This window comes from Felis catus, chromosome A1 (assembly GCF_018350175.1).
Source record: "Felis catus isolate Fca126 chromosome A1, F.catus_Fca126_mat1.0, whole genome shotgun sequence".
NCBI lineage: Eukaryota > Metazoa > Chordata > Mammalia > Carnivora > Felidae > Felis > Felis catus.
Window position 1 is genome coordinate 115,025,301 of NC_058368.1, and position 26,902 is coordinate 115,052,202.

A 26,902-nucleotide genomic window follows, 5' to 3' on the forward strand; every position below is an offset into this window, starting at 1 on the left:
CGTGAGCGGGGGCGGGGCAGAGAGAAAGGGAGACACAGAATCCAAGCAGGCTCCAGGCTCTGAGCTGTCAGCACAGAGCCCGATGTGGGGCTTGAACTCACAAACCATGAGATCATGACCTCAGCCGAAGTCAGAGGCTTAACTGACTGAGCCACCCAGGCGCCCCCATAAATAGATTCTTAAGCTTTGTTAGCTTTTAAATATAAGCATGAAGTGAGGGTTTAACTTTATTTTTCTCCAGATAGTCCATCAAATACAAAACCAATGTACTGTTAATCCCTACTTGTATGTGATGTTAACTTTTTTCATTCACTATGATAGTGTCTATTTTTAGATGATTCTATTGTAATTACTTTAGCTTTGTATTACATTTTAATTACCTCTCTTCCATTACTCTTGCTCTCTTTCTCCAAGGTTTTTTGGCTATTCCTAGCTGTTTATTGTTCCAGATTAATTTGTGAGTAAGTAGGTCAGTCTTCCTATGCCTAAACATGGAATATGTTTGTTTATTTGAGTTTTTGTAATATTCCTCAGAAAAGTTAAATCACTTACTGTTACTTTAATACTGTGGGTTTCTTCAGAGATCTAGTCCCCTTTATTTCCCGTTAATTGCTTTCATAAAGATTTGACATTCCTTTCATTTTACTTTCTTTTTTCTAGTATATAAAAAATTGATTTTTTAATATATATTTATATTGTCTGTAGCTTCCTTAATGAATTCTTTATAATACTAAATTTTTGGGGGGTGACTCTCTTCAGTTTCCTAGATAAACAGAGATCATCTGTATTGAAAAGTCATTTGGTGGTCTCCTTTCTAACAGCTTTTTCTTTTATTTCTATTTCCCATTTGATTTCATTGGCTAGAAAGATCATTATATTATTGTTTAACTAATGGTAACAGTATAACATTAATAACATCTTTTTTTAAGGTAAATGATTCTAGTTTTCACCACAAAGTATAATGTTTGATGATTATTTAAAGTAGTATGTTCAGAATCTTTCTAATTTACTCAGAGTCATCAGAAATGAGTATTTATCAAGTGTCCTTTGTAAATAGTTTGTAATGAAAATGAGAAAGTTAACCTTAGATAAGGTGCTTTTTCTCCATTATACTGTATGAGATAAGATATATTACAGAACAAAGAGAGCAATTTTCTTTTTGTAATGGAGGAATTATCTTCGTATTTAAAACATATAATTAATTCCCTGCCCGTGTTTACTTGGCTATCTTAGGAAACATTTTTTTCAGCCAAGTATTCTTATACAGTCTAGCTCTGCTCTGATTCATTGGTGCATTGGTGAATCAGTGAGTTAAGTAGTGAAGAGAGTAGTCCACAGTGGTGAATCACCTGGTGGGAAGTGAATGGCGAGAAGGAAGAGAGGCAAAGAACAAGTCTTGAAATGATGAAAATATGGAAGACCACAGTATAACACATGGAAAGATGGTGGGATAGCTCTTCTTACAATAATTGATTGTCCAAACCTATATGCTTTTATAAACGGGCTGTTAATAATAAGTAGCTGGCCCAGTCCCTTATGCCTGTGAGTCTGTAGTTTATAATCTTGTTGGTCTGTCAGTTCGAGTTGTTTAGGAGGGAAGAGGAATAGCTGCGTCAGTCTAGTAGCTGTGATTCTTCAGTTTGTTTACAAGTCTTTGTTGACTGCGTTGAATAAAATTCTTGAATACTGCTGCAGTATATTGGGAATTAAGACCTATAGGCATGTGGTTCCTGTGGCACCTAAAAAAAATGTGTCCCAAATCCTGTCTTCAGCTTTGCATGCCAAATGCTTCTGTGGTAAGTATTTTTCTGCTTCATCCAGACCTCGATTCCATCACCACCAGTTTTCTCTTGTCTTTGCTTCCCTTCCAAGTTGCATTATCATAAGTATATTTATTTCTGATAACCCATAAGGATGTTGGACCTAGAAATGTTAGTAGTTATCCTCTCTCAGTTCGATTTCATTATTTACTCATTGAGTGAAAACAGCAAAGGATTGAGTAGGTTTTTCTCCAAAGAATTTGTGCTAATGGTCAATAAGCATAGGAAAAGATGTGTAATATCATGCACCATCAGAGAAAAGCAAATTAAACCATAATGAGATAGCACTTCGCACCCACTAGGATGGCTATCATTAAAAAGAAAAGAGAGAAAAGAAAAGAACAAGTGTTAGTGAAGATTGGAACCTTCATACATGCTGGTGAAAATGTAAAATTGTGCAACTGCTTTGGAAAACAGTCTGGCAGTTTGTCTAAAGTTAAACATATGACCCAGCTATTCCACTCCTGCTGATGGACCCAAAAATAATGAAAACACAGAAACATGTATGTGAATGTTCATAACAGCTTTTTTCATAATGGTCAAACAAGTGGAAATGGTTCACTGATGTATGGATAAATAAACTGATCACCAGATGTATGGATAAATAAAATCTTGTGTATCTGTATAATGGCATATTATTTATCAGTAGAAAGGAATGAAATACTGACATATTTTCCAGCGTGGAAGAACCTCCAAAACATCAAGTGAAAGAAGCTAGTTACAAAACCCACATATTAATATGATTCCATTTATATGAATTACCCAGGATAGACAAATCTACAGAAAAAGAAAGTAAAGTTAGTGGTTGCCAGTAGGTAGTTTTAAGGAATGAGCAAAATGGGGAATGGCTGCTGATGTATATGGGGTTTGTTTTGGAGTGATGAAAGTGGTCTTGTGGTAATGGTTGCACAACTGTGAACATACTAAAAATTACTGAATTGTAAGGTTTAAATTGGTGAATTTTTTGGTATGTGAATTATATCTCAAGCCAGGTGCTTTTTGTACAGATTACTTTTTAAACTTCAGAACCTGAAATAGCAAACGTTCATCATCAGATTATTAAGAATAGTGGGTAACTCTATGAAACCTAGAAATCGTGTAATAGGAAAATAACAGTGTAAATCCAGAAGATGGGATAAGAAATAGTTAATGTTGAAGAAGAAACAAGATAGTCTTATGTAGCATGGAATTTTATATTTTTGTCATGGGATGTACTTGTGTATGGGTATTGTGTATAGCATAAAGGCTGGAATATAATGTCAAAAATTTTCAAAAGTTGCTGTCACAGAGTGGAGAGGTTGGAGATATTTTCATTTGTTTGTCTTACTGTGTATCTGCATTTCCAATGTATTTTCTTTTACCCTCACATCTGCTACTTATTGTTTAACACTTCTTCATCTTCGTAAGTGTTGTGGTGGAACACGTGGTATCATGGATCCTTGTGAAATAATTATGAGACAAAGCCATCACCAATGTATTGACCTATCTTCTTTTCATGCCTCTGGAAGAGTAAAAAATGAACTTCAATATCTTTGCAGGTTATCAATGCTGCATTGGCTTTAGCAGCAAAACCACAGAGTAAACTGGCTCAAGAGAACATGGATCTTTTTAAAGAACAGTGGGAAAAACAAGTCCGTGTTCTCACAGATGCTGTCGATGACATTACTTCCATTGATGACTTCTTGGCTGTCTCAGGTAATGAGCTGGTTCCCCAGAGAAGCCTGTGAGAATGTGCATAATAACTTCTAAGTCACAGTAATGGACAATCAAAACACCCCCAAGTCTGGGCAAGTAAATTATTCTAGCAATAATATTGTGCTGGTTTTGATTTTAATTAAAAAAAAAACAACAAACTACCACTGGCTCCTAAACAGTGGGAGGTGGGTTGGAGTTGTTTCCCTTGTGGTGGGGCTGGTCTAGATCTTAGAAGCATGAATTTGAAAGCTGGCTGGCAGTTTTCTCCCATTTGTATAGAGTAATATTTTGCATCTGTTGACCTGTACAGCACCGTGACCATCCACCTCTCTTGAAGCTATTGTATTTAGAAAAAACATTGACCTGTGTCCTGTGAGAGACTGTGGTTATTTGTTGTAAGCCTGTGAAACTTTAGAGGAGAGGTTTCCAGCACCATCATCTTTAGTTCATTTTTTAAAATAAATTTTCCCCCTTCCTGGAAAGCTTCTTCCTTTCTCCCTCGGAAATGATCATAGTTTAACTGCCTACTTTTTAAAAGACTCTGTCTGCATGATGCACGGATAGAAAACAGAGAGGAAATACTTAAGTGCCATTTAATTATGAACTTGCAAAAAGTAAATCTGGGTAATTCACCTCACAAAAACAGTTGATTTCATTATATAAACATAAACTGGTAATGACATAGTAAATTGCATTCATATAGAAAATGTCTGTCAACTGCAATTCACTGTTTATCACACAGATAAATTTCAATCCATCTCCTTCACATTGAGCAAGTATAAATGCATTCTTCATTTAACAGGGCCTCTGCTGCCCTTAGCTACATGCTTGCTCTCTGGAGGTGCCAGGCCTCCTGAGGCCAGTGGCTGTGGGCAGACTCAGCGGCTGGGTACTTGTAGGGCTAAAACTACCTGTCACCCTAGGGAACCACAGGCTGGAATGTGGGAGATGTGAGTGTCAATGGAGCTTGAAAGAGAAGTGGGGCTTAAGTACATGCACAGCGCAGTCCTCCAGCAATGACCTATATATAAGGTTACAGTGTGTTCTGCATACCAATGCCCTCCTGTCTCTCCCTGTTCTCCTTGGGGTTGGTAGCTTTGGCTGTACTTGAGAGAGTGGGGAACAGGCAATCCATAAACTGCAAAAAGAGGGGATAAACCATGCTGCTGCAGGACTGCCAAATTGCAGGTGCCGGTACTTTAAAATGAAAACCCCATTTGCAAGCACATCTTTGCTGGTGCCAAAAATGCAGCAATGGCTTTTTTGGGAAATCTTGGCCTTCTGTTGTTTTTCCCAATGAAGTACTGAGTTATTCTTTTTCATAGGTTTAGAGAAAAACATTCCACCTTCACAGCACACTTTTAAGCAAACAAATTCTGAAACCTAAATGTAAAGCCCCCCTCCGGAGATAGATACTACATTCCTAAACTTACTTCTTGTGATGAGGTTGGGTATATATCTCACGCTTGGTCTCAAGGGATTTTCAGTCCTTCTTACAGCAAAATAAAATGTAATAGAATCAAATGTCCCTCATGCAACATTCTTCAAATTGGAGAACAAAGAGGCTTCTGCAGTAGCATTTAGTGGCATCCAGGCAGTATCTTTAGGGTATATGACATAAAACAGAAGAATGTAAAGAGAAATTAAATTCTTTAACAGATACGCTTTTATCTGGTGAGCATGTTCAATTTTTATGCAAATGTGGGAAAGTATAAGGGCTGACTTGATGGAAAGGAGTCTAGACCGTTGCTATTTAGGAAATAAAAATACAGAACAGTTCTCTGAGTCAGGAAGTGTTGGTGTTTTCAGAGTATGTGAATTCAGAGGTCTACAGGTTTTGTCACAGGCTTGCTTAGTATCAAATGATTAATATTCATAATTCTTCTGTGCTTTATAGGGGCATGGGATGAAGGGGAGGATACAAGCAGATTTCTGTGCAGAGTTCTCCTCAACTGACTAGTTAGTTGTTGGCATTCACACTCTTTTATACCTTCACACACCCACCTCACCCATGGAAATTTGAGCATCTTTTCATGGTAGGGTGGGGAACTAGAGATGTCTAACCATCTCACCTGACACAGACTTGCTAGGGAAGTGACTGGCTGTCATCACAAGGAACCCCACTTTGAACTAGGCAGGCCCCTACTGGTCTCCAGTCCTTAGCCCTTGTACAGTTCACAGCATCTCTAATTGTGCACCGTGGATTGGAGAGGATGTGTCAGTCTGCAGCATTCATGGGTAGTCTTTAGACAGTAAGTCGTGTCTTGTCCTCATCCTGATCTTCCCCCTCTGCCAGTTTCTCCTTGCCCTCTGGCATGCCGGTGCTTCAGTAGTCCTGTCTGTGAAGTAGGCATGGCTTTGAGTAGATGAGCTGCCAGGCAAGTGCCCAGCACAGAGTCTAGCTTTGGGTGGTGGGTTTCATAAATCTATACTAAATGCAAAGTAAGGATGGTGCTTGACTCCTTGGAGTGGTTGTTTTCTACTGTATTCTGGTACCTCTGGCAGTGTGATAGTTTTTAAGGAATATTTCCAAGAAGGATTTTCTACCATGAAATCCTTCTTGGAACTCATGGGGCCTACAAATTTCCTGAAGCCTGCCCACTAGCCAAGAACCCCTCTAAGGGAAAGTTATTTAGGGAATAATATCCCTCTAAGGGAAAGTTATTTAGGGAATAGGACTGAGAGGACTTTTTGTTGCTTTATCTCTATTGTTGCTGGATATTCTGTCCTGTTGGTTCCAGAAGTTCCCTCATACCTGCCACAAGTCCTATCTAAATTTGTGACTCAAAAACTAAGGGTAACTTTGTGTATAATTTGGTGAAGCCCCCAAACATTTCATGAGGCTGCAGGGCAAGGGAAACTTGACAAAACTCTGTGTTACAATCAAATCGGAGACCATGGCATTTGAAAGTAGGGGGACATGCATGCCATCCTAGGGAAGAGGGAGTGGAGCTCCTTTTCACCAAGCTCTTTTCACAATGTGCCTTGTAAATATTGGAGATGTTAAGATGCTAGAGCGCATTCAGCAGACCACAAGTATATTTATATTGACTGATCCCTTAAGGACAGGAGTTTGAAATTTATCAAAGTGATAAAGACTGTTTGAATTTCATTTGAATTGTATTTGATAAACGTTTTCCATGGAAGTGCAATTTACTTTCTTGTGCATTTATTCTGCTTACATGTGGAAGCTTTAGTGTCTTCTTTTTTTTCTTTTAATTCAAGTGTTTGGTTAGAGTGGTTCCAATTGGGTTTATTACATTTTTTTACCACATGGTCTTGGAAACAAATAGTATATTGCATTAGATACATTAGGGCAACACGTAAGAGTGGTAATTTGTACTTTTTCTTCTTCATTAAGGGTCACTGTGCCCAATTTGGTCTTATTGGAAGGCCATTAAATAAAAGGATTACAATACCTAATTTTTTGTTTTTGTGTTGAAGAGCAAAAAAAACTTTGAAGATAAGGTAGTGAAGATAGGTTTGATTTCTGACTTCCCTGCTCACTAGCTGTGTGACCTTGGAGAAGTCCCTGCCCTGGCTTGCTCGTTATTTAATGGTGATTTTTTTTTTTTTAATGGCTACTATGTAAAGAGTTAAATGTCAAGCCCTCAGTATTTCCTGTTATAGATTAAGTCCTGTATATAAAGTATTAATATTATCATTTCATATGTGTGCATAAGGTTAATACCAATAAAGACATCCAGAACAAAGGGTACACAGATTGGGCCCTGTTACATATCATGAATTGAAGTATGAGTTGATGCAGCATTCTGGAGAATTCCAGTTGGCTTGGTTCCTGGAGGCCAATTAGGCACTGCATATGTACTTTAAACATATATATGCCTTTTGAGTTAGTAATCCTATTGCTAGAAATTTTTCTCAGGAATATGTACACAATGTTTGCCAAAATACCTGTACAAAGTTGTTCATGTCAACCAAAATGTTGAAGAGAAGACTGGATAAGTAAATTATGGCCCCTCCATCTATTCAGTAAGGTACTTTGCAGCCATTAACATGAATGAGGGAAATGGGTGGATGCAGGCCTAGAAAGGTTTTCAAATGAAAAACATAATAGTGTCCATAATATGGTCCCTTGTTAGATAGACTGTTGTATATGTGACTTTTTTTCCTGTTAGAGGCACCTCCCAGTGATGACTGTTTAACAATCGAGAGTCTTTAATGGGGTATAGATTGGTGTGTCTACCCATAACGGACCCATGCTGAGGTTCCTTGGAAATTCAGTTAAAGCTGAAGTAACTTAAGATTTTAGTTAGCCTGGGTACCTCCAAGCCTCTCGTGTTTGTGCACATTCACTGGAACCTCGCTTCTCCCTTAAGGCTCAAGTGCAGAGAACAGGATTGATGTTGTGTCCTGGGTATGTGGTAGCCTCAGCTGGATGGGGCTTTCCTAGAGACAGCTGTTCAGTGACGGTAGACACTATTACTTTAGTCAGCTTCCTGAAATAGAAGGCTTCCTTTGTTGCTAAAGAATAGCAAGCCCTTCCCTGGTTTAGGTTCACTGGAAGAAAGCCAGTGTGAATTCAAGAAAGTCTAAATTGATTTTTAAAAACATAGGTGTCTAGATGAAGGTTAAGAAATCACTGGTGAAAGTTTGGACTATTTTGCTTAATGAACAAAAAAGAATGTCATGCTTCATTGATTCTAAGATGGGCTTCCTCCCCCATACTAACAATCCTGAAACAAGGATGAGTTTTAAAATCAATGATACAAGAAAACATTGGTTCATAGTTTAGTTAGTGACACGTTTTCTTTCCCTTCCTGCTGCTTTCCTTTCCTTAAACAAAATACAAGTGTAAAATGTTTTAGGTTCAGCAAAAGCAGCAGTTCTTTTTTTTTTTTTTTTTTTTAAATGTTTGTTTATATTTGACAGAGAGAGAGAGAGACAGAGCATGAGTTGGGGAGGGGCAGAGAGAGAGGGAGACACAGAATCCGAAGCAGGTCCAGGCTCTGAGCTGTCATCACAGAGCCTGACGTGGGGCTCGAACTCACAGACCGCGAGATCATGACCTGAGCCAAAGTTGGACACTCAACCGACTGAGCCACCCAGGCACCCCTAAAAGCAGCAGTTCTTAACCCACAGGTTGGTATGGTGTGCAGGCCCAGTACCACTGTGTTTAGTTTAATTATATAGAAAGTTTGTATATAAAAGATGCTTCCAGTGGGCTCCCCATCCATTCATTCTTATGAATGGTTCAAATAAATATCCTTCCTAAAATTTGTTTATGTAAAAAGTTTAATGGGTTTTCTCTGTTGATAGTACAATGATAGAAACCCTACAGGTCCCCACTTCTTTTTGAATTAGTAGACACAAAATTAGGGTTTTCTTTGCTTTACCGTGGTAATTCATTTTTCTTTTCTGTAATAGGAATTAACACTGTATTCTGGCTTTCACTGAAAATAATTTATTTAAAGAAAAGAAAGAAAAACTTTTAGAGCAATTTTAAGTTCACAGCATAATTTAAGAGAAGCGTACAGAGATTTTCCATCAGTCTGTAAACCCACACGTGCACAGCCTCATCAGCATGTCCCATCATAGTGGCACACTTGTTACAACTGATGATGTATCCATGATAATAGTGTCATGTAAAGTATTCACTGCTCTAAAAATCCTCTATGTTCTTTCTGTCTGTTCTTCCTACCCCCTCCAACTCCTGATATTTTTACTACCTCCATAGTTTTGCCTTTTCCAGAATGTCCTATAGTTGGAATAATACAGTATGTAGCCTTTTCAGATTGTCTTCTTTCATTTAGTAATATGTATACCATGTCTTTTCATGGTTTGATAGCTCATTGCTTTTTAGTGCTGAATAAAATTCCATGGTCTGGATTTACCTCATTTTATCCATTCACCTACTGAAGGACACCTTGGTGGTTTCCAAGTTTTGGCAGTTATGAACAAAGCTGTTGTAAACATCTGTGTGCATGTTTTTATGTGGACTTAGGTTTTCAACTCCTTTGGATAAATACCAAGGAGTGTGATTGCTGGATCATATGGTAAGGGTGCATTTAGTTTTATAGGAAACATGTTTTCACCAACTCTCTTTTTAATTCTTTCACATGGTTATTTCTTTCGCATTGTGATTGTTTTCATTTTATGCCACTGTACCTTTAGTCTCGGAACAGAGACCCTTACAGAGTTCCTGTCTCTAGTCTCTTGGGAATTACAAAGGCAGTGCATTGTGGTATACTGTTCTTTGATAGATCTACTAAGTACCACTTGCCTCTGCCTCCATTGGACATGAGAGGAAATAGCACCATGACCACTATCTTAGTTTTGAGTATCTTAAGAGGTCAAGCTTATTGTTCCCTCCCTTCCAGACATTGTCACATATAACTTGACTGAGTATGTTACCAGAGGCCGTGAGGGAAGGGTAATAGCTTTTGGAAGTCGATTAAATCAGGAAGCAGTCCAGAATAATGACATGTCGATGCATAAGGTGGCCAGGACTGGCAAAGAAATGACCAGATATGTTTCTTAGATTACTTTTGCCCTAATTGTTCTAGCTCTGCCAGAAGAACTAGGGCCATTAGTCTTTCACCTATTGTACTTGGTACTCTCTTGGCTTAATTAAGTGAGCATATCCTCTGTGAGTTCTTGCATGTCTTGAAGAAAGCTCCTTTCTGAGCTGGGAGGCAATGGCTAGATGATGACGTGGTGGCTTTCCTTTATGTCACTCTCCAACCAACTTCACGGAGTCTGAGGAGCCCTGTCATTTGGGCCATATCCTCGTGGTCCCTTCAGTTCTGGGTGAGAACATCCCTTTTTACCATTCTGGGTTAGCCCTTACACACTGACCTCATCCATTTTAATGGCTATATAGTACCCATAATATATTACCTACTGTCCTTAGACATTTTGGTTGCTTCCACTTTGCTTTTATTATAGATGAAGCTAAAGCTAACTCAGAGGTTCCCAGTATCCAGTGTCAAGCATTTTGCTTTGAGGAAAAATAGGTTTGGTGGGTCCTCAAAATGTCAGCTTAACAGGATTCAAGGGTTTTTGTAAATATCACAGCAAGGTACCCCCTGCACCCATGAGACGGTTACTAAATGTTTTGCTTTAGATGGGCTTCCTCTATGCCCTCCAGAGGAGGCTTCACTCTCCTTTCCAGCGCCTTCTATCCCAGGGCTGTCCTGGCTTCTTGGGAGATGGTCTGAATACATTGGCATCTACTGAGGGAGGGGCAAGAGAATGGAAGGAATGAGACTTATCGTGAACCCCTCCCTCTGTTTTAGACTTTGTTTTGGACATTAGGTCAGTGAAATTATTTAAAGAGAAGTTAGTAGACTTCTATAATCTGAATTTTCTGCCTGGTTTGCAAAACACCTGTGCCTTAAAAAATCTGTTGACCTCTGTCTCTCCCTCTTTCTATAAACCTGGAATGCAGATTGTTATTCTTGGAGGTGATTACAGGTTGAGTTTCTGTGGGACAGTTAATCCAGCGGTTAGTCTGATCTGTTCAGTGAAATGATACATGAAACGCTTTGGCACTGCAGCTGGCACAAAATGAGCACTCAGTGAACGATAGGTGCCAACTTAAAATTTTCCCCTTCTAGTGGAATGCCTTCTCCCTCATTCAGCCTTTTGTTTGTTCTTCAGAGAATCACATTTTGGAAGATGTGAACAAATGTGTCATTGCTCTCCAAGAGAAAGATGTGGATGGGCTGGACCGCACAGCTGGTGCAATTCGAGGCCGGGCTGCTAGGGTCATCCATGTAGTCACCTCAGAGATGGACAACTATGAGCCAGGGGTCTACACAGAGAAGGTCCTGGAAGCCACCAAGCTGCTCTCCAACACAGGTTCGGGGACTTCCTCCCTTCCAGTGCTCCCCACACACAGATGGGTGGGCCGGGCCATCCTGGGAGTTCAGGCCCTGTGGTTAGGAAGGATGAGATCAGGATGTAGATCAGGTCTTCACACAACATGTCTGGGTTGGACATCAGACCTTGAGAAGTTGATCAACTAAATTAAGGCCTTGAAAACCCCTTTCCTTCATGTGTCCCACAGCTAATGATGGGAATAATTCTGAACACACTATTTAAGGTGAATTTTTGAGTAAAGTCTTTTGTTAGTGGATAAATACCAAATTAAGGAGAGTTCTAGTTTTAAGCGAGGCCTCCCGTTTATCTCACTTCAGTTGCTCACCCATCCAAATCCTGTATTGCAAAGTCTGGTCAGAGACAAAGATGATTTGAGTCTTGGTAAAATATAGCATTTAATTTATTTCAACTGTAAATACTCCTCACATAGGTAGAGGCAGATGCTCTTCATCATATACCTCACCTCCTCCTGTCTGACTGAGGGATTGAGGGAGGGCTGGTAGAATGATCATGTCTGCTGGCCTAGCAGGATCTGCCCTGCCTCTTTCTCCACAGTCATGCCACGTTTTACTGAGCAAGTAGAAGCAGCTGTGGAAGCCCTCAGCTCGGACCCTGCCCAGCCCATGGATGAGAATGAGTTTATTGATGCCTCCCGCCTAGTGTATGATGGCATCCGGGACATCAGGAAAGCGGTGTTGATGATAAGGGTGAGTAACTGCATTTCAGACATTTTAACAGCTTCTTTCTTATCATTTGCTAAACTTGAGCAATGCATCATTCTGGAACTCAGCAGATGCGGTGGCAGTATATTAAAACCATGAATCTAAAAGCTGTTAGAATGAGATATATTTAATTATGTTGTCTAAAATGACTTTTACTCGCAAGTTAGAGCCCAAACTTGGGCCAAGAAGGGGAGCTACTGTGAACTGGCTTTGATGATTTAGTTTCAGGCAAACAGCTACCACACATAGGAGGCTTCTGGTAAGTTAGAGGGATACTACACAGAATAAAGGCTTTTCGGTTATTTGCAGAGAACGGAGTATTTCTTTAATGCAAGTTGAAGTTACTGTTCACATAGAATACGTTCTCTGTCCTCGAAGGGGTGGCAGGGAGGCAAGAGGCTCCTGGGGCCCCAGTGTGTTGAGACTAAGGAGGAGTGCGTGTGGCAGCCCCTTGAGAAACTACTAACCACTCTGTAATACAGCCCAGGGGCTGGTGCCAGGTCTCACAGCTATCTTTCCCTCGCAATTTCCCTAGCGATTGATCCCTCACATGCTGTTAGGAGTATGAACATATTGCTCTGGAAGCTGAGAGCAGGGAGAATTCTCACCAGGCCACCTGGGGGGGCCTGGGCCGGGCCCTCCTCTAGCTGCCCAGCCTGCCTGCTGCATACATGGCTATTGTGCCGTGTTGTCAGTGTGGTGGGGTCAGGGGAGTGTCATTTACATGGTTTGCTCGTCCAGCCCTTCAAGCTAGGCAGGGATTCTGTCCCATTTTTTTTATCCTCTCAGCTTGGCATCCTGTAGAACCTAGTCAGACCGTCAGCTGGAAACAGAGGCCATTTCTCAGGCAGTTGCATCAGGCTGGACCCAGTTCGTATGCAGTGTAGAAATACTTGGGCAAGACTGTACCTCTGGGTAAGGAGGAAAGATAAATGTTCTTGGATTTCCTGGTTGGCTGCTGGCTGTTCCTACAGGTCCCAGGTCCCCTGGACGTGTTGGAGGTTGGGGGCAGGGAATTGGTTGTTCTTGCTTTCTCCATCCCTTCTTTCCTGTGCTCAAGAAGAATCCTGGCCTGGTTGAATAACAGGTTAAACCCAGCAGCTCTGTCTCAGTGCTGTGAAGGGATCCTAGGTCACATAAACCACTAGTAATGAACACAGCCCTATTATTCCAGAGCTCTTTTCCATACTGACAGACAGCTAGAAATAAAAAGAACATTAATGATGAAAAGGAGTCATTGGGTGTCTGAGGTTAATGCTTTTGGGGCTTAAAGTGTGACAAAAACTGCGTACATGTCAGGAAATGCATGCAGATCCTAGAGTCCTGTTGTGGGAAAGCAGTCCTTAGAGCAGGCAGGCCTCATAGACTCCTCTTTTAGAGCTGTGTCTGTGAACAGGTGCCTCCTCATCCTCTTAAAACAGAGGTGCTAGTGGTTGATGGTTTTAATTAGCTATAATGTAGATAGTGTGCCCAGCACAGGGCCTGGCAGTGGGGTAGCTGTGCTGGGCACCAGGATGGCCACAGCCCTGGCAGAGGCGTACACAGCCGCGTGTGCTAGAGCCAGGGCACAACTGAGGCCTGCGAGGCAGCTACACTGCAGGCCCTGGCTTACTGCTGTGCACTTGGACTCCATTCCTATTTGAATTCAAGAATCATCCTTCCATCCCCCAAGCCTCTCAGTCTTGTGTCTTGTCCTCCTCCTACCTCAGCTTGCCTTCCATAGTCACACCTGCTCTTTGTCATTTCCAGTGTCCAGTGTCCTTCTCTGCAGCCCCCACTGTCCAGAATGTGACAGTCCTCTGAGTCTTCCTCACCTGTCACCCTTACCCAACCACGCCTGTCTTTGCTTTGTTCCTTTTCTAGCTTTTTGCATCTCTGGTTAGTTAGTAGACTCTCTTTTGCCCCATTCACTTCCTTATATGGCTTTGCACAATCCTATTCTCTTGAAATCCGCCATCTGCTAAGCCTGGTTGTAGAATAGGGCAGCTGCCCCTACTGTGGTCCCAGAACCAGGCAGCATTGCCCCACAACCCTAGCATCCGAGAATGTTTCAGACCTTCCTGCTCGCCTCCCCCCCGCCCCCCCATGGGGCCTGGGGCTGTTTCCTTAGGGTGTGGAGGTGGTCTGGACATCCCGCCTGCCCCCTGCCAGGTCTCTGCCCATGTACAGCATACAGCACAGTGGCATTTCTCCCATCCGTCCTCCTCCTCCTTAGTCTGCTTTGTCCTCGTCTCTTCAGCTCCTTACCAGTGGCATGTCTGGTAGCAAAGCTGTCGGCTTCTTCTCTTCTCACACAGTCCTCATTCCCTTGGGGAAAACATCCAGGGTGACTGTCCTGAGCTCCACACACAACCTTCTACTTTGCCTGCTCTCTCCGGCCACTGGATTACCTAACAAGCATCTGCTAATCTTTCACCCCGACCCTCCTCCACCCAGTCTTCATGGGTTAGTAGATGGCAACCTACCTTCCACTTGCTGAGGCCCAAACCTCGGATTTGCCCTTGATTCCTCTTGTTGTCTCAATTCCCACATCTCCTCTACCTTCACAATAAATAGAGCATCTGAGCACTGCTCCCACTCTGGTCCTGGCCACTAGCATCTCTTACCTGGATTCATGTACCTGCCTCCCTATTCTCATCCCTTGAAGCCTAGTTTCACTCTCCACAGAGCAGCCCAAGTGATCCTTTCAAGTTTCAGTTAGGTCATGTTATCCACTGCTCAGCACCCTCCACAGGCTGGCTGTGGCTGGCATCAGTCCTTACACTAGCCCACAAGGCCTTCTAGAATTTCATCTGCTGCTGTTCTTCTGGGGCTGTAGTTGATCCTATAACCTGAGGGCAGTGAGCTCAGTCCTTCTGCCATGGCCTCCTTGCTCATCTGATTCCCCAGGTGAGCTCCTGCCTCTGGGCCTTGGTTGTGGTGACTCCCTCCTGCCAGGACACTCCTCCCCCAGGTACCTCCCATGCTCCCTGTTCACATGTCACCTTCTTAGGAAACCTTTCCTGACCACCCATATGAAATTACAATCCTTACTGCTTTATTGATTTGTATCACTGATCGCTTTCTGGTGTCTCATAAAATTCACCTTCTCATTTTGTTTATTGTCATTTCTCCCCTTAGAATATATGCAAGAGCAGGGATCTTTGTGTTAGTCATTTTGTACCTCCAAGGCCCAGAACAGTACTTGGCACACACGTACTCAGAATGAAAGAATAGAATGTATTTGGTTTTCTTGGCAAGAATAGTTCTTTGGTCTGTGATGGACTAGCCAGGGTGGAACAGAAGCAGAGATCTTATCAGGAGGCCTTCCTTGGAGAACGCTCCTTCACAGGCCATTCTAAATGGCCCAGGGTGGTGTACTGTTTCACACTGCCAAGTCAGAGAAACTCTAGGATCTTGCATTCATGTGTTCCTTCCAGCTTGCTGGTGCCTGGGGTGACTGCCGCTGTCCTTACCTCATCCCATTGAGGGAAAGGCTCAGCCTTTGCATGTGTACAAACCCAAGATAGTTTTGGCCAGGCCAGATGCTTCCTCACCCATCCTCTCTTTTGAGCCTCACAGCGAGCCCTTGGGCTGGGCTTGGATTAGGTCCTGGTGCAGATGAGGGACTCCCCTCAGTGCCCTCCTGTCACAGGCCGGCCAGCTGGGCCAAGAGCCAACCCCAGCTGTTATGCCTGCTGCCCTGTTACTGATAACTTCCAGAAGACAACATTATGTTTCAAGTCAGCAGCTAATCATCGGAGGCTGGAGGTTGTGCAAAATAAGAATTTTATTCCATAATTAAAGCAAACAGCTGGGACTGGTATTCAGGACCTCTGGTATATACTCAGACCTCACCTGCCATATTCTTTTTGCTTTGATCAAAGTCAAACAAAAAAAACCATAAAAATACATTGCCTATTTGTACTCCTCAAAGCAGTATCCTAAGAGAAAGCCTAGCATGAGTTCATTCACTAATTTTCTTTTTGTCATAAAATGAGAAGGTTAGAAGAATCTGCTAATGTTTGGTACTTCTCTTTTCACTACAGTACCTTTTCTACCCAAGATAATTCTCACCTTTGTGTTAGGATACAAGTGTTAGAGGAGTACATTATGTCAAATAGAGTCCTGACTCTGGTGAAAGTTGAAGCCCTAACCTCCCATAAAGCAAGCCCTAGACTCTTTGGGAATTGTTGATGTGGTACCTTCACCTGGTGATTGTGGGACCAGACACCCCACATGTGCATTAGTGAGGCCACGGTCTTGGACAAAGAATTTTAACTACATCGCTGGAACATGGCACATGAAAATCCAGAATTCTGGGTGTTCATACATTGGGCCCAGAGGCTTGGAATAGCTGAAGGCCAAAGGCCCAGGGTTGTGTCTGACTTGTACTTTCTGTGTTGATGGTAGACCCCTGAGGAACTGGATGATTCTGACTTCGAGACAGAAGACTTTGATGTCAGAAGTAGGACAAGTGTCCAGACAGAAGATGATCAACTGATTGCTGGCCAGAGTGCCCGGGTAAGGGACAAGTTTGACTTGTTTTCCCTGTCCCTCTGGGAATTTGGCTTTTTCTCTTCCAGGAAAACACTCTTGATTTTGAGAACACCATTTTCCCACTCTTTCTCTGGCAGCAGGACTCAAGTTAACCTAAGTTGTGGCACATGCTAGTCAGATATAGGTTCCTCCAGAATGTCTCCTCAGCTGGGAGCAGAGAAGAACATGGCACTGTGCCTCAGCTGTGCCCTGGGGCTTTGGTTTATGACAGAGCCCTGCATCAGGAAAGCCCTAGATCCAGTCAATGTAATGTTTGTTAAAAAGGATTGTGAAATTCGAAAAAGATTGCTGTCTTTGCCCATATCAATGCTACCATGGGTATAAACGATTTAATTATTCATGGGTTAAAAAAAAACAACAGTGGTACATTCAAGAAAATCATTCAGAGCCATTGCATTCATTTGAGTCATTAAATCTTCAATCAATAGCATTTATGTTTTTGGGAGGATGCCAAGAAATATTTCTATGGAGTCTTTTTCCCCTCCTTAGAAATTATTTTGAACAGCGAATGCATCCTTGCTTTGGGCCCCACTCCATCATGAGCACTTGGGGAAGCTGAGTGGGGAGAAGCCCAAGGCTTAGGAGTCTGTGGACCTTGAGGTGGGCACCAGGCCTCCAGGTGCTGCTTTGATAAGGTTTAAATGCCATGTCAAGTAACTAAAAGTAGCAGCACCGGAAATGCCCAGTCAGGACCCACAAGGCAAAGGGTTCCATGCATCAGCCCCTTCTCTTAAGTCCTCTCCCCATGGCAGCAGGCAGAGGATAAAATTCTAAAGAATTAAGTTAAGCAGGTTCTGTTCCTATACAGGTGTGATCTCCAACCTTCCCTATTAGCCTTCTAATCCCTCACACTGTGTTTTCCTCCACACAAAAACTTAAAAGTGGGTCGGAAATTCAGGCTGCTGTAAACTTCTCAAAATAAGAAGAAATGGACCTTTAGGCAAAATGAAACCTATTAAAGTATTATCCTACCTGTGTCATAGATTGCTTGGTAGAAATATTTGTGGCTAATGCACTGTGAGAACTTCATATTCTCTTTATGTAAGAGCTTTCTGTGCTTCTGATTTCAGGCGATCATGGCTCAGCTTCCCCAGGAGCAAAAAGCAAAGATTGCAGAACAGGTGGCCAGCTTCCAGGAAGAAAAGAGCAAGCTGGATGCTGAAGTGTCCAAATGGGACGACAGTGGTAATGACATCATCGTGCTGGCCAAGCAGATGTGCATGATCATGATGGAGATGACGGACTTCACCCGGTGAGCCGTGCCCGCCCCCCACCAATTGCACGGAGGGGAGCACTAGGCTACTTGCAGAAAATCTTACTTTTCTGTTCATCTTCAGCTACATACAATGATCCTTATGCTTTTTTGTCAGAGGTAAAGGACCGCTCAAAAATACATCAGATGTGATCAGTGCCGCCAAGAAAATTGCTGAGGCGGGATCCAGGATGGATAAGCTCGGCAGAACCATTGCAGACCACGTGAGTGACAGGCTTGCTTCTTGGGTTCCTGAATTCATCACGGGACTGAGGGAGCCCAGCCAGGTCCATCCCAAGGTGGTGGTGACAAGATTTTTCTTGGAACACAGCACTCTGCTCCTCTCTAAAACTGTTCTTAACTCGTCAACCTGCTTGGTTAATACCAACATAGATTTTTAAGGATATCTGAATTCCTCTTTTTTCTTTGCCATGTCTTAGCAGGCAGGCAGGACCAACTTGCATTAGAGCACCTCTTTGGAGCAGATATGTGTGTCCTGCCAGTCATTACTGTGCAATGCTATTGCTTCTCTCTTTTCCTGCAGACCTTCAGCCTGGGGCAAGAGCTGCTTCTGTGGATCCTCACACACTGAATGAGCCTAGATAGACTTCTGCACTGCTTGTTCTTATTTATTTATTTATTTATTTTTTAAAATTTACATCCAAATTAGCATATAGTGCAACAGTGATTTCAGGAGGAGATTCCTTAATGCCCCTTACCCATTTAGCCCATCCCCCCTCCCACAACTCCTCTAGTAACCCCCAGTTTGCTCTCCATATTTGAGTCTCCTCTGTTTTGTCCCCCTCCCTATTTGTATATTATTTTTGTTTCCTTTCCCTTATGTTCATGTTTTGTCTCTTAAAGTTCTCATTTGAGTGAAGTCATAGGAATTTTGTCTTTCTCTAATCTCCCTTAGCATAATAATACCCTCCAGTTCCATCCACGTAGTTGCAAATGATAAGATTCCTTTCTTTTTGATTGCCGAGTCATATTCCATTGTATATATATACACCACATCTTCTTTATCCATTCACCCATTGATGGACATTTAGGCTCTTTCCATACTTTGGCTATTGTTGAAAATGCTGCTGTAAACATTGGGTGCACTGCTTGTTCTTAACCACTGAGCCTTCGTCTCTTTTCCTTTGTCAGAAAATGTGGTTCCTATTTCCTCATTTACAGCACATTTCCCTGGATGCTCTAAGATTTACCAATGGGGACCGTGTTTGCATATTATAGTTTTTCTCCACAGATCCAGACCCGCCTCCCCACCCCTCATCAGCCACTTTTCCTTGAAGCATCTAGGCTATAGGATGAATGGTAGTGGTTCCTCACCACCCAAGCCAAAGATTTAGAAGCCATTTTTGACTCACCTCTTTCATGAAATCCAGGACTAAGCCCTGGTGCTTCTCCTGGCCACACTTAATTGTGACAACATCCAGTGTTTTCCTTTCTGCAACCACCAGTTCAGCCCAAACCTCCACGGCCTATATCTGGACTGCTGTGGCCTGTCCCCACCGATGCTGCCATCCACTCCCTTCTGCACACAGCCACCAACACCATCTTTTTGTAGCATCATCTTAACGTGCAGATCAGATATGGCTCTGTGCTTCCTCAGTAGCTTCTTAGAAGAAAATGCAGAAGCTCCAGCATGGTCCGTAGGCCTATTTTATACCACCTGCTGACTCTGCACTCCAGCCTCACAGGAGGGAAGCATTTGCCGTAAACATTTGAGAGAGGTGCTCTATTTCAATGTTGGGATGAAACCTCCTAAAGTCACCCTGAGCTTAGGCAGCAAGACAGGAATTGGGCTGCCCTTGAGTTTCTCTGTGACTGGTCAAGACCTCACCATCCCCAGGTATTCTTTTTCTCACTTTGGTTTACTCATCCTCCATCTTTGCCTCAAGTGAACATTTCCTTTTATCAGATGTTTATAGTTTTCATCACAGTTTTGACCACATAAAGCGCCCCTAGCAGAAGAGCTATTCGGATAGTTATTATGTAGCTCCAAGCACTCTTGTCTCCAGAACCAGGCTTTTGCTGCTGAGGTTTTTTTCTCACCTTGAGGGGCATGGGCCCTGCAGAGAGCAGTTTAGGGCTGGATAACTCATGTCTCTTGCCCTTTACTCCAGCAAGGAGAGAGGCGTCATGTTGGTGGCACCTGGGGGTGGGATGTGTTAGGGCCTGGAACTCTCAGGGCTGAACCTGCTGCTCTTCCTTCAGTGCCCCGACTCAGCCTGCAAGCAGGACTTGCTGGCCTACCTGCAGCGTATCGCCCTCTACTGCCACCAGCTCAACATCTGCAGCAAAGTCAAGGCTGAGGTACAGAATCTCGGTGGAGAGCTCGTTGTCTCTGGGGTAAGTTTTATCCATGGAACGAAGTGATTGTTGGTAATATGCTGGCCTTTTTCCAAAATGAAAGTAGCCTCCTGTCCGCACACACTCCTTAGCTGCCCAGCAACTGGGAAAGTGTGTTGTGGTGGAGCCCATGGTGGCAGTGCCCTGCTGAACTGCAGTGTTATTAGGCATGGTGCAGTTGGTGACGGCTGGGAGCCATTACAGGGCTGGCCTCTTGCTGGGATAAAGTATTTTTACCTTCCTTGCTGTTCTTCCCCCAGAAAGGAATTGAACCTGTTCAAAAATGCCAAGATTATATAGATATGCTTTCTTAGACTTTCTCCACCCTTCTCATTTGAGTATTATCTCTTCCCTTGTCCGTTCCCCATGCCACAGTTCTGGACCCCTTGTCACATTGGGCAGGGCAAAGAGGATGTCTTGCTTGACTTGCTGGGCTCCATAGATTCCCTGTAGCTTCTGCTAATCTCCTGGGATTTCATTTTCAAAGAACTACTTTGTATGTGGGGCATATTGGTGCCCCCGCGTGTGGGGAGCTTGTATCCATACTGAGAGAGGAAATGCCCCGGATCATGACTGAAAAAGCATCCTCGTCAGTGCTGGTGGTTACAGCTCTGCAATCAGTTAGAAAGAGACCATCTTCCTCCAGCTTCCTAGAGTGAATAAAGATTTGTTGAAAGGGGGGGATGGCACCTTATGTTTTTTGATTCTACTCCCTTTACTTCCAAATGGCTGAAACCTATGTATTTTCAGGTTTTTTGGGTAAGGTCAGTAGCCACTGGCAGAGCTAATCAGGAACACAGCTATTGCCTAGGCCCCTGGTGCACACGGGGCTGAAGGTCAGACTTGTGTTCCTCACTGCCCCGTCTGTGCCTCTTAGGTGGACAGCGCCATGTCCCTGATCCAGGCTGCCAAGAACTTGATGAACGCGGTAGTGCAGACGGTGAAGGCATCCTATGTGGCCTCCACCAAATACCAGAAGTCTCAGGGTATGGCTTCCCTCAACCTTCCAGCTGTTTCGTGGAAGATGAAGGCACCTGAGAAAAAGCCCTTGGTGAAGAGAGAGAAACAGGATGAGACACAAACCAAGATTAAACGGGCATCTCAGAAGAAGCATGTGAACCCTGTGCAGGCCCTCAGCGAGTTCAAAGCCATGGACAGCATCTAGGGCCACCCTGCCCAGCTGCCCCCACTCTTTGGGGCTTCTAAAGATCAGTCACGGCTCTTCACTCAAATGTATTTGCTAAATAGAACACTGATGTTAGATTCCACAGAGAAATAGGCAGATTTTAAACCTGGCCAGGTGGTGAATTTTTGGCAAGGAATACTTGTGTTTAAATTGGTTAAAAATACTTTTGGAATTCAGGAGCTTATTTCTAGCTATATTTTTATAAGGTTAAATAAAAATAAAAATTCCATAACCAAAGAGAAACTCACATTAACTTGTTAGTGATACTCTTGACTGAGTTCTCAGTGTGGCATTGGGGTTTGAGATGCCGTATTGGAGTCAACCTGGGTTCAGTGAGGGGGCCTCCACCAAGTCCTGGGTTCCGGGGGGGGTGCGTAGGGAGGGGGGGGGAGTTGGCTGGTATCACATGACCAGACATGTTCCAGTGTAAACTACCTGGGCATCTTAGGAAGGTGTGCCGGGAGAAGGAACGTTCCCAGAAAGGTCTTGGAGGGACAAGCCACATGAAGCTCAGTAAAACGTAATGTATCATGAAGAAAACTGATTACTCTCTTTATGACATGAAATGAGAATTTTAATGCCTGGTTACAATTACTAATGTACTCTGCTGCAGGACATTAATAAAGTTGCTTTTTTTCAGACTAGAATGTTGTGATGCCCTAATCAGAACATGCTTTTTTTTTTCCCTTTCCTCAGCTTCAAATGCAAATTCATCATTGGGCTCACTTCTAGTAATTGCAGTGTTTCCTGCCTTGGGCTTTGCAACAGAAGCCTGACAAAATAGTGTTTGCTTAGGCAATAATTTAGACTTTACCTTATTTGTGATTACTACAGCGATTACTATAGCTATGAGGTATAATTTTACTGTCTTATTTAAATTTTATTAATCTGAATGTTTTTTACACTAACTTTTCCCAATAAAGTCCACTATGAAACCAAGTCTAAGAGGCCAAAGTTGTTTTCTTTGCCTCCCAGAGGAGTTGGGTTTTACATTAAACATCTCTTAGATTTGCCCACAGTATCTGTGGTGCTCCCAGCCCTGCTGGTATCCCTGTGCTCAGGGCAGAGTGTTACCCAACACGGGAAACTACCTGTGGCTCCAGGCTGTGAGGTGTGTGGGCGTGGCCTTGTAGTTTCTGTGGCAGCCTACTAGGGAAGGACTCACCCTCCTTAGGAACTCCCTTGTTCAAGCTTCAGGTGCAGGTCAAAACCCTGGAGCCATCCATGTCTGCTCTGAAATGTCCTACCAGCTTATAACTGTGGTAACAGCTGCCCTGTCCCTTCCCAGCACACAGTCCCCAAGTCCTCTTCCTCACTTCCATTCCAGTCAGCTATGTCCCCACCACTCTGGTACCGTCTATTCTACCACCAGATGCAGTGGCTCTTTGTCTCATCAATGTCACCATATAAGTGGGCCAGGTGGACGCTTCCGCCCACCCGCCCCACGCCCCTCACTTGACTTCTAGAACACCTGACTTTGGTCTTGTCCTCCTTACCGGCTCCTCTTCCTCGTTGTTCAAAGTTGTGCAGTCCCAGGGCTCAGGAGCTGGGCTGCTTCTCTCTCTGGCTCTGCTTTTTCTGATCTTAACCACGCTCCTGGCTTTAAATACCAAATGCTAACTTCTCTCAGAACTTGACTCTTGAACTCTCCACTTGGATGTCTTCATCAGTATCTGAAACTTGAGCTGTCCGAATTCTTTAAAATGTAGGCGGGTCCAACGGATACTGCTTCTGTTACTATCACCTGGTCTAAGCTGTCATCACTGTGTGAATTATTGTGTAAAAATTTCACCAAAACTTAGTAGCTAAAGCAACACTCATTTCAGTTTCTGTCCAGAATCCAGGAGTAGCTTAGTGGGAGGGTCTGACTTGGGATCTCATGAAGCTGCAATGTCTGAGGGCTTGACAGACTAGGGGCTCTGCTTCTGGGCTCCTTCACGTAGCAGTTGGCAGAAGGCCTCACTCACCCCATGCCACGTGGGCCTTCCCATACAACAGCTCACAACATGGTAGCTGGCTTCCCCCAGAGGGAATGATCCAGAGAAAGTGGCAGCCAGAAAAGATAATGGCAACCAGATGGAAGCTGCAGTGCTTTTTTTTTTTAAACTTGATCTCAAAAAAAGTGATAAATCATCACTTCCACTGTATTTTGTTGGTCACACAGACCGCCCCCCACCCAGATGCACTGTGACAGGGACAGCACCCGGGGGCAAATGCCAGGAGCTGGGCTCCCACAGTCCTCTGTACCAGGACCACTGCAGTACCCTTCCCCCACCCCCAAGCTTTCCTTATCATGCTGTTTCCTCACTACACTCCCCATGGGAGTGCACAGTAACCCCTATAAATGGGTCCCCCATAGTGTCATTCTCTTAGCTCAAACGTTCCACAGGCTTCCTTTCCAGTAAAAGCTGAAGTCCTAAATGATGGGCATGGTCTCTTGCCTGTCTGGCCTTTAACTCTTGGCATTCACCCTTTGCACTTGTGCTCCAGCTGCCTGAAGGGCACTTCCCCCAGAGATTTCCCTGTGCTTCCTTAGGGTCTCTTTCAGGCATCTTGTTGAAAGTTCTCTGACCTGCAACACCTCCTCTGATGATGCCCTACCCTGCCCTCTCTTCACAGTGTGTGTATCTGGGTGGGAATCCATTTTGTTCCTCACTGACTTTCCAAGGCCCTAGTCACAGAGTGAGCAGCTGCCCTGGGACAGCCAGCAGGGCTGAGCCCATAAGGCACTGGCCTCCTTTTGCTCAGTCCCTCCCTGGGCTGAGTCGGGACCCACACTTGGGCCGTTCCCAAAGCTTTTGTTGCCATCATTTGGTTTCAGTCCACAACTCTTCCACCCTGAGCTCTGATCTAAGTCTGTCCCCTGTTATTTCATCACCCGACCTGCTGGCTGCCCTACAGCCTCACCCCCTTCCCATCCCAGCTTCCCCCTCAACCCATCCACTGCTCTCCAGCAGAGTCCAACTCCCCACTTATCATCTGAGCTGCTGCAAAGCTTCTTACATCAGCCTACCTCAGCCCCCAACATCCATTATCCATTCTCACCTAATAGCAAAGGAATCTTCTGGAAATATCTCAAGAGTCAACAAGCAGGTGTCTCTGCAGAACCTGGCAGACTGTGGCACTGTGACCCTGCCCTAAGTACCCAACTGCCTCCTGGAGGCGGTTCCTGGGACACCTCTGTGCTCCCCTGTCACAAGCATGTCCTGGTCATCACCTTTGCCATATGGTCATCCCAGGCTTAATACCATTACTTACTTTAAAAGATGAACTTACTTCTCTTCCTCCTAAGCAGTATCTGGAATCATCTTGATGTGCTATTTTTTTTTCTAGCATACATTCAGATAACATTTTAATAAATGTTCGTGTATCACCTAAAAACTTCTTGTACCACAGTGGTGAACACCGGCCCACAGCTTTCCCCGCTCCCTCAGGCCCTGACCCGGCCCTCTCCACCACAGCCCTTGTTACATCGGTACAGGCGCTCATGGGACCACTCTGCATTCCGCTGAGAACACAGTGTCAGTCTTGTTCAGCCTACTGTCCAGCAAAGCACCTGGCACGTGCTTGAGAAAGAGCTGCTGACCCATTCGCTGATTTAAACCTTCTAGCAGAAGATAAATGGAAGGCACAAAACAGGCAAGTGAGGAGACAGCAGAAATCCTCACAGGAAATTTCCTGCCAGGAAATCCTCACAGGCCACGATCTAAAGCTGCATGGCCCAGGCTGAGGCAGAGGGAGACTTGCCCCACCGCCTCCTTGGGGGGTATTCACTCCACCTTTGCCACAAAAACTGTTTCCCCTCACCATCCTGAGGCTTCTTGCTTCTCAGTCAGGGCAGACATAACCCTGGGTTACCTCCCTCAGGTAAGACCTGACCAGCTCCCTTCCTGAGGGCACCTCACCAGCCTGGCCACTGCCTGCACATAGGGCTGCAGAGCCTGGTGATCGCCCTGCGGTGCCCCCATGGCCCCCGACAGGCACTTCAAAGGTCTCACCTAATTCTCACCACTGAACGATCACTCAACCCCGCTGAGGGAAGAGAGAAGCTGCCACGGGCTGAGTACCCCCACCCCAACCCGCCTCATCCTAACAACCTGTAAGGGTTGGTGCTGTTACCAACCCTCTGACTTTACAGCTGAGGGGACTGGGTCACAGAGTTGTGAAGCCCGTCTCCCGAATCCACAAAAGTCTGCCTCTGAGCTTCAAGATCTAATACTCCTAAAGCCTCAGACGACCATCCCTTCTGGGCCACACACAAGACAGGGCAGGGGCATGATGCACCCCCGCCCCAGCTTTTCTCCCAGGAGGCTGCCTCACGCCCCCACATCCCTGCACCCGGTCCTTGGGGCTCTTGGGGCCCCTGGCCAACTCAAGGGTTGTGCCCAACTCTCCCTTCCAGTTCCTGCCTCCCAGGATTTCCTTCCTCCTCCATCTTTCTCATCAGCAGACAAAATCTGATAGACCCCACAGTTATTAATACAAGGACAGGGGTGCCTGGGTGGCTCAGTTTGGTTAAATATCTAACTTTGGTTAGATACTTATGATCTCATGGCTCGTGAGTTTGAGCCGCGTGTTGGGCTCTGTGCTGACAGCTTGAAGCCTGGAGCCTGCTGCTTCAGGTTGTCTGTCTCTCTGCCCCTCCCCTGCTCGCATTGTCTCTCTCTCAAATATAAAATTAAAAACAAAAAAAAAGGCAAGGACAATACAAAGAGCTTCCTTTGAGTCCCATGTCCTGCTCCATGCACACTTCAGGCCCACTTCTCGCCCTTCTCCCCAGCGCACACCATCCTGGCCAGCCTCCTCTTTAGTGGCATGTGATGCTGGGGGACGCTCAGTCCCTGTGTGTCCCACACCCGTCCCCCATCCCTGGCCCTGATCTTGTCTCCCGGCTCCTTCTCCTCTTGACCTCTAATGCTGAGGTGACCAGGCCTCAAACCTTGGTCCTCTTGACCTCCTTGTGTGATGGTTCCTAGGTCATGGGCTGCTGGGAAATGCTTAACCACCAGCTTTCCAGGATGGGGAGGGAAGGGGCTGCATACACACATTTGTTTATTACACATTTTACTCCTACAAAGGGATTGTAGTACCCAATTCACAAATAACCAAATATACAATACTCTTTACTATAAATTTATATGGCCAACTTCATTCTCATGAAAGGCTTTCAGTGACTTTTGCTGAAATTGCATCCATACCCAACCTATGGTTGCCACAGACAAATGATTCTAGTTCTGCCATGAAAGTTGGTTGCTATTCTGTTTTCCTTAAGGAGCAAGAAGAAGGTGAAGCAACAGTAACATATGATGGAATCACACTTGTTCATGAATGACTTCTCTGCTCAATCAGATAATAGCTGTCAAATACTGTAAGACAACATCATCAATTTTTTTGTGCTGTCTATAGATGCCCCACTTTTAACTTTTTTTTGTTTATTTTTGGGACAGAGAGAGACAGAGCATGAACGGGGGAGGGGCAGAGAGAG

The 26,902-nt window shown here is 44.2% G+C and overlaps 1 protein-coding gene across 1 annotated transcript in view; it reads left to right on the plus strand.

Annotated features, from left to right (window-relative positions):
- CTNNA1 (catenin alpha 1) overlaps positions 1-22,356 on the plus strand; it is a 176,890-nt gene extending 154,534 nt beyond the window's left edge. The window contains exons 11-18 of the mRNA XM_011282359.4: positions 3,359-3,515; positions 11,139-11,339; positions 11,916-12,067; positions 16,475-16,585; positions 17,692-17,873; positions 17,992-18,097; positions 20,097-20,231; positions 21,109-22,356. Coding sequence (XP_011280661.1) covers positions 3,359-3,515; positions 11,139-11,339; positions 11,916-12,067; positions 16,475-16,585; positions 17,692-17,873; positions 17,992-18,097; positions 20,097-20,231; positions 21,109-21,396 — 1,332 coding nt within the window. The 3' untranslated portion in view covers positions 21,397-22,356. The remainder of the gene's footprint in view (positions 1-3,358; positions 3,516-11,138; positions 11,340-11,915; positions 12,068-16,474; positions 16,586-17,691; positions 17,874-17,991; positions 18,098-20,096; positions 20,232-21,108) is intronic.
- The last annotated feature ends 4,546 nt before the right edge of the window (positions 22,357-26,902 follow it).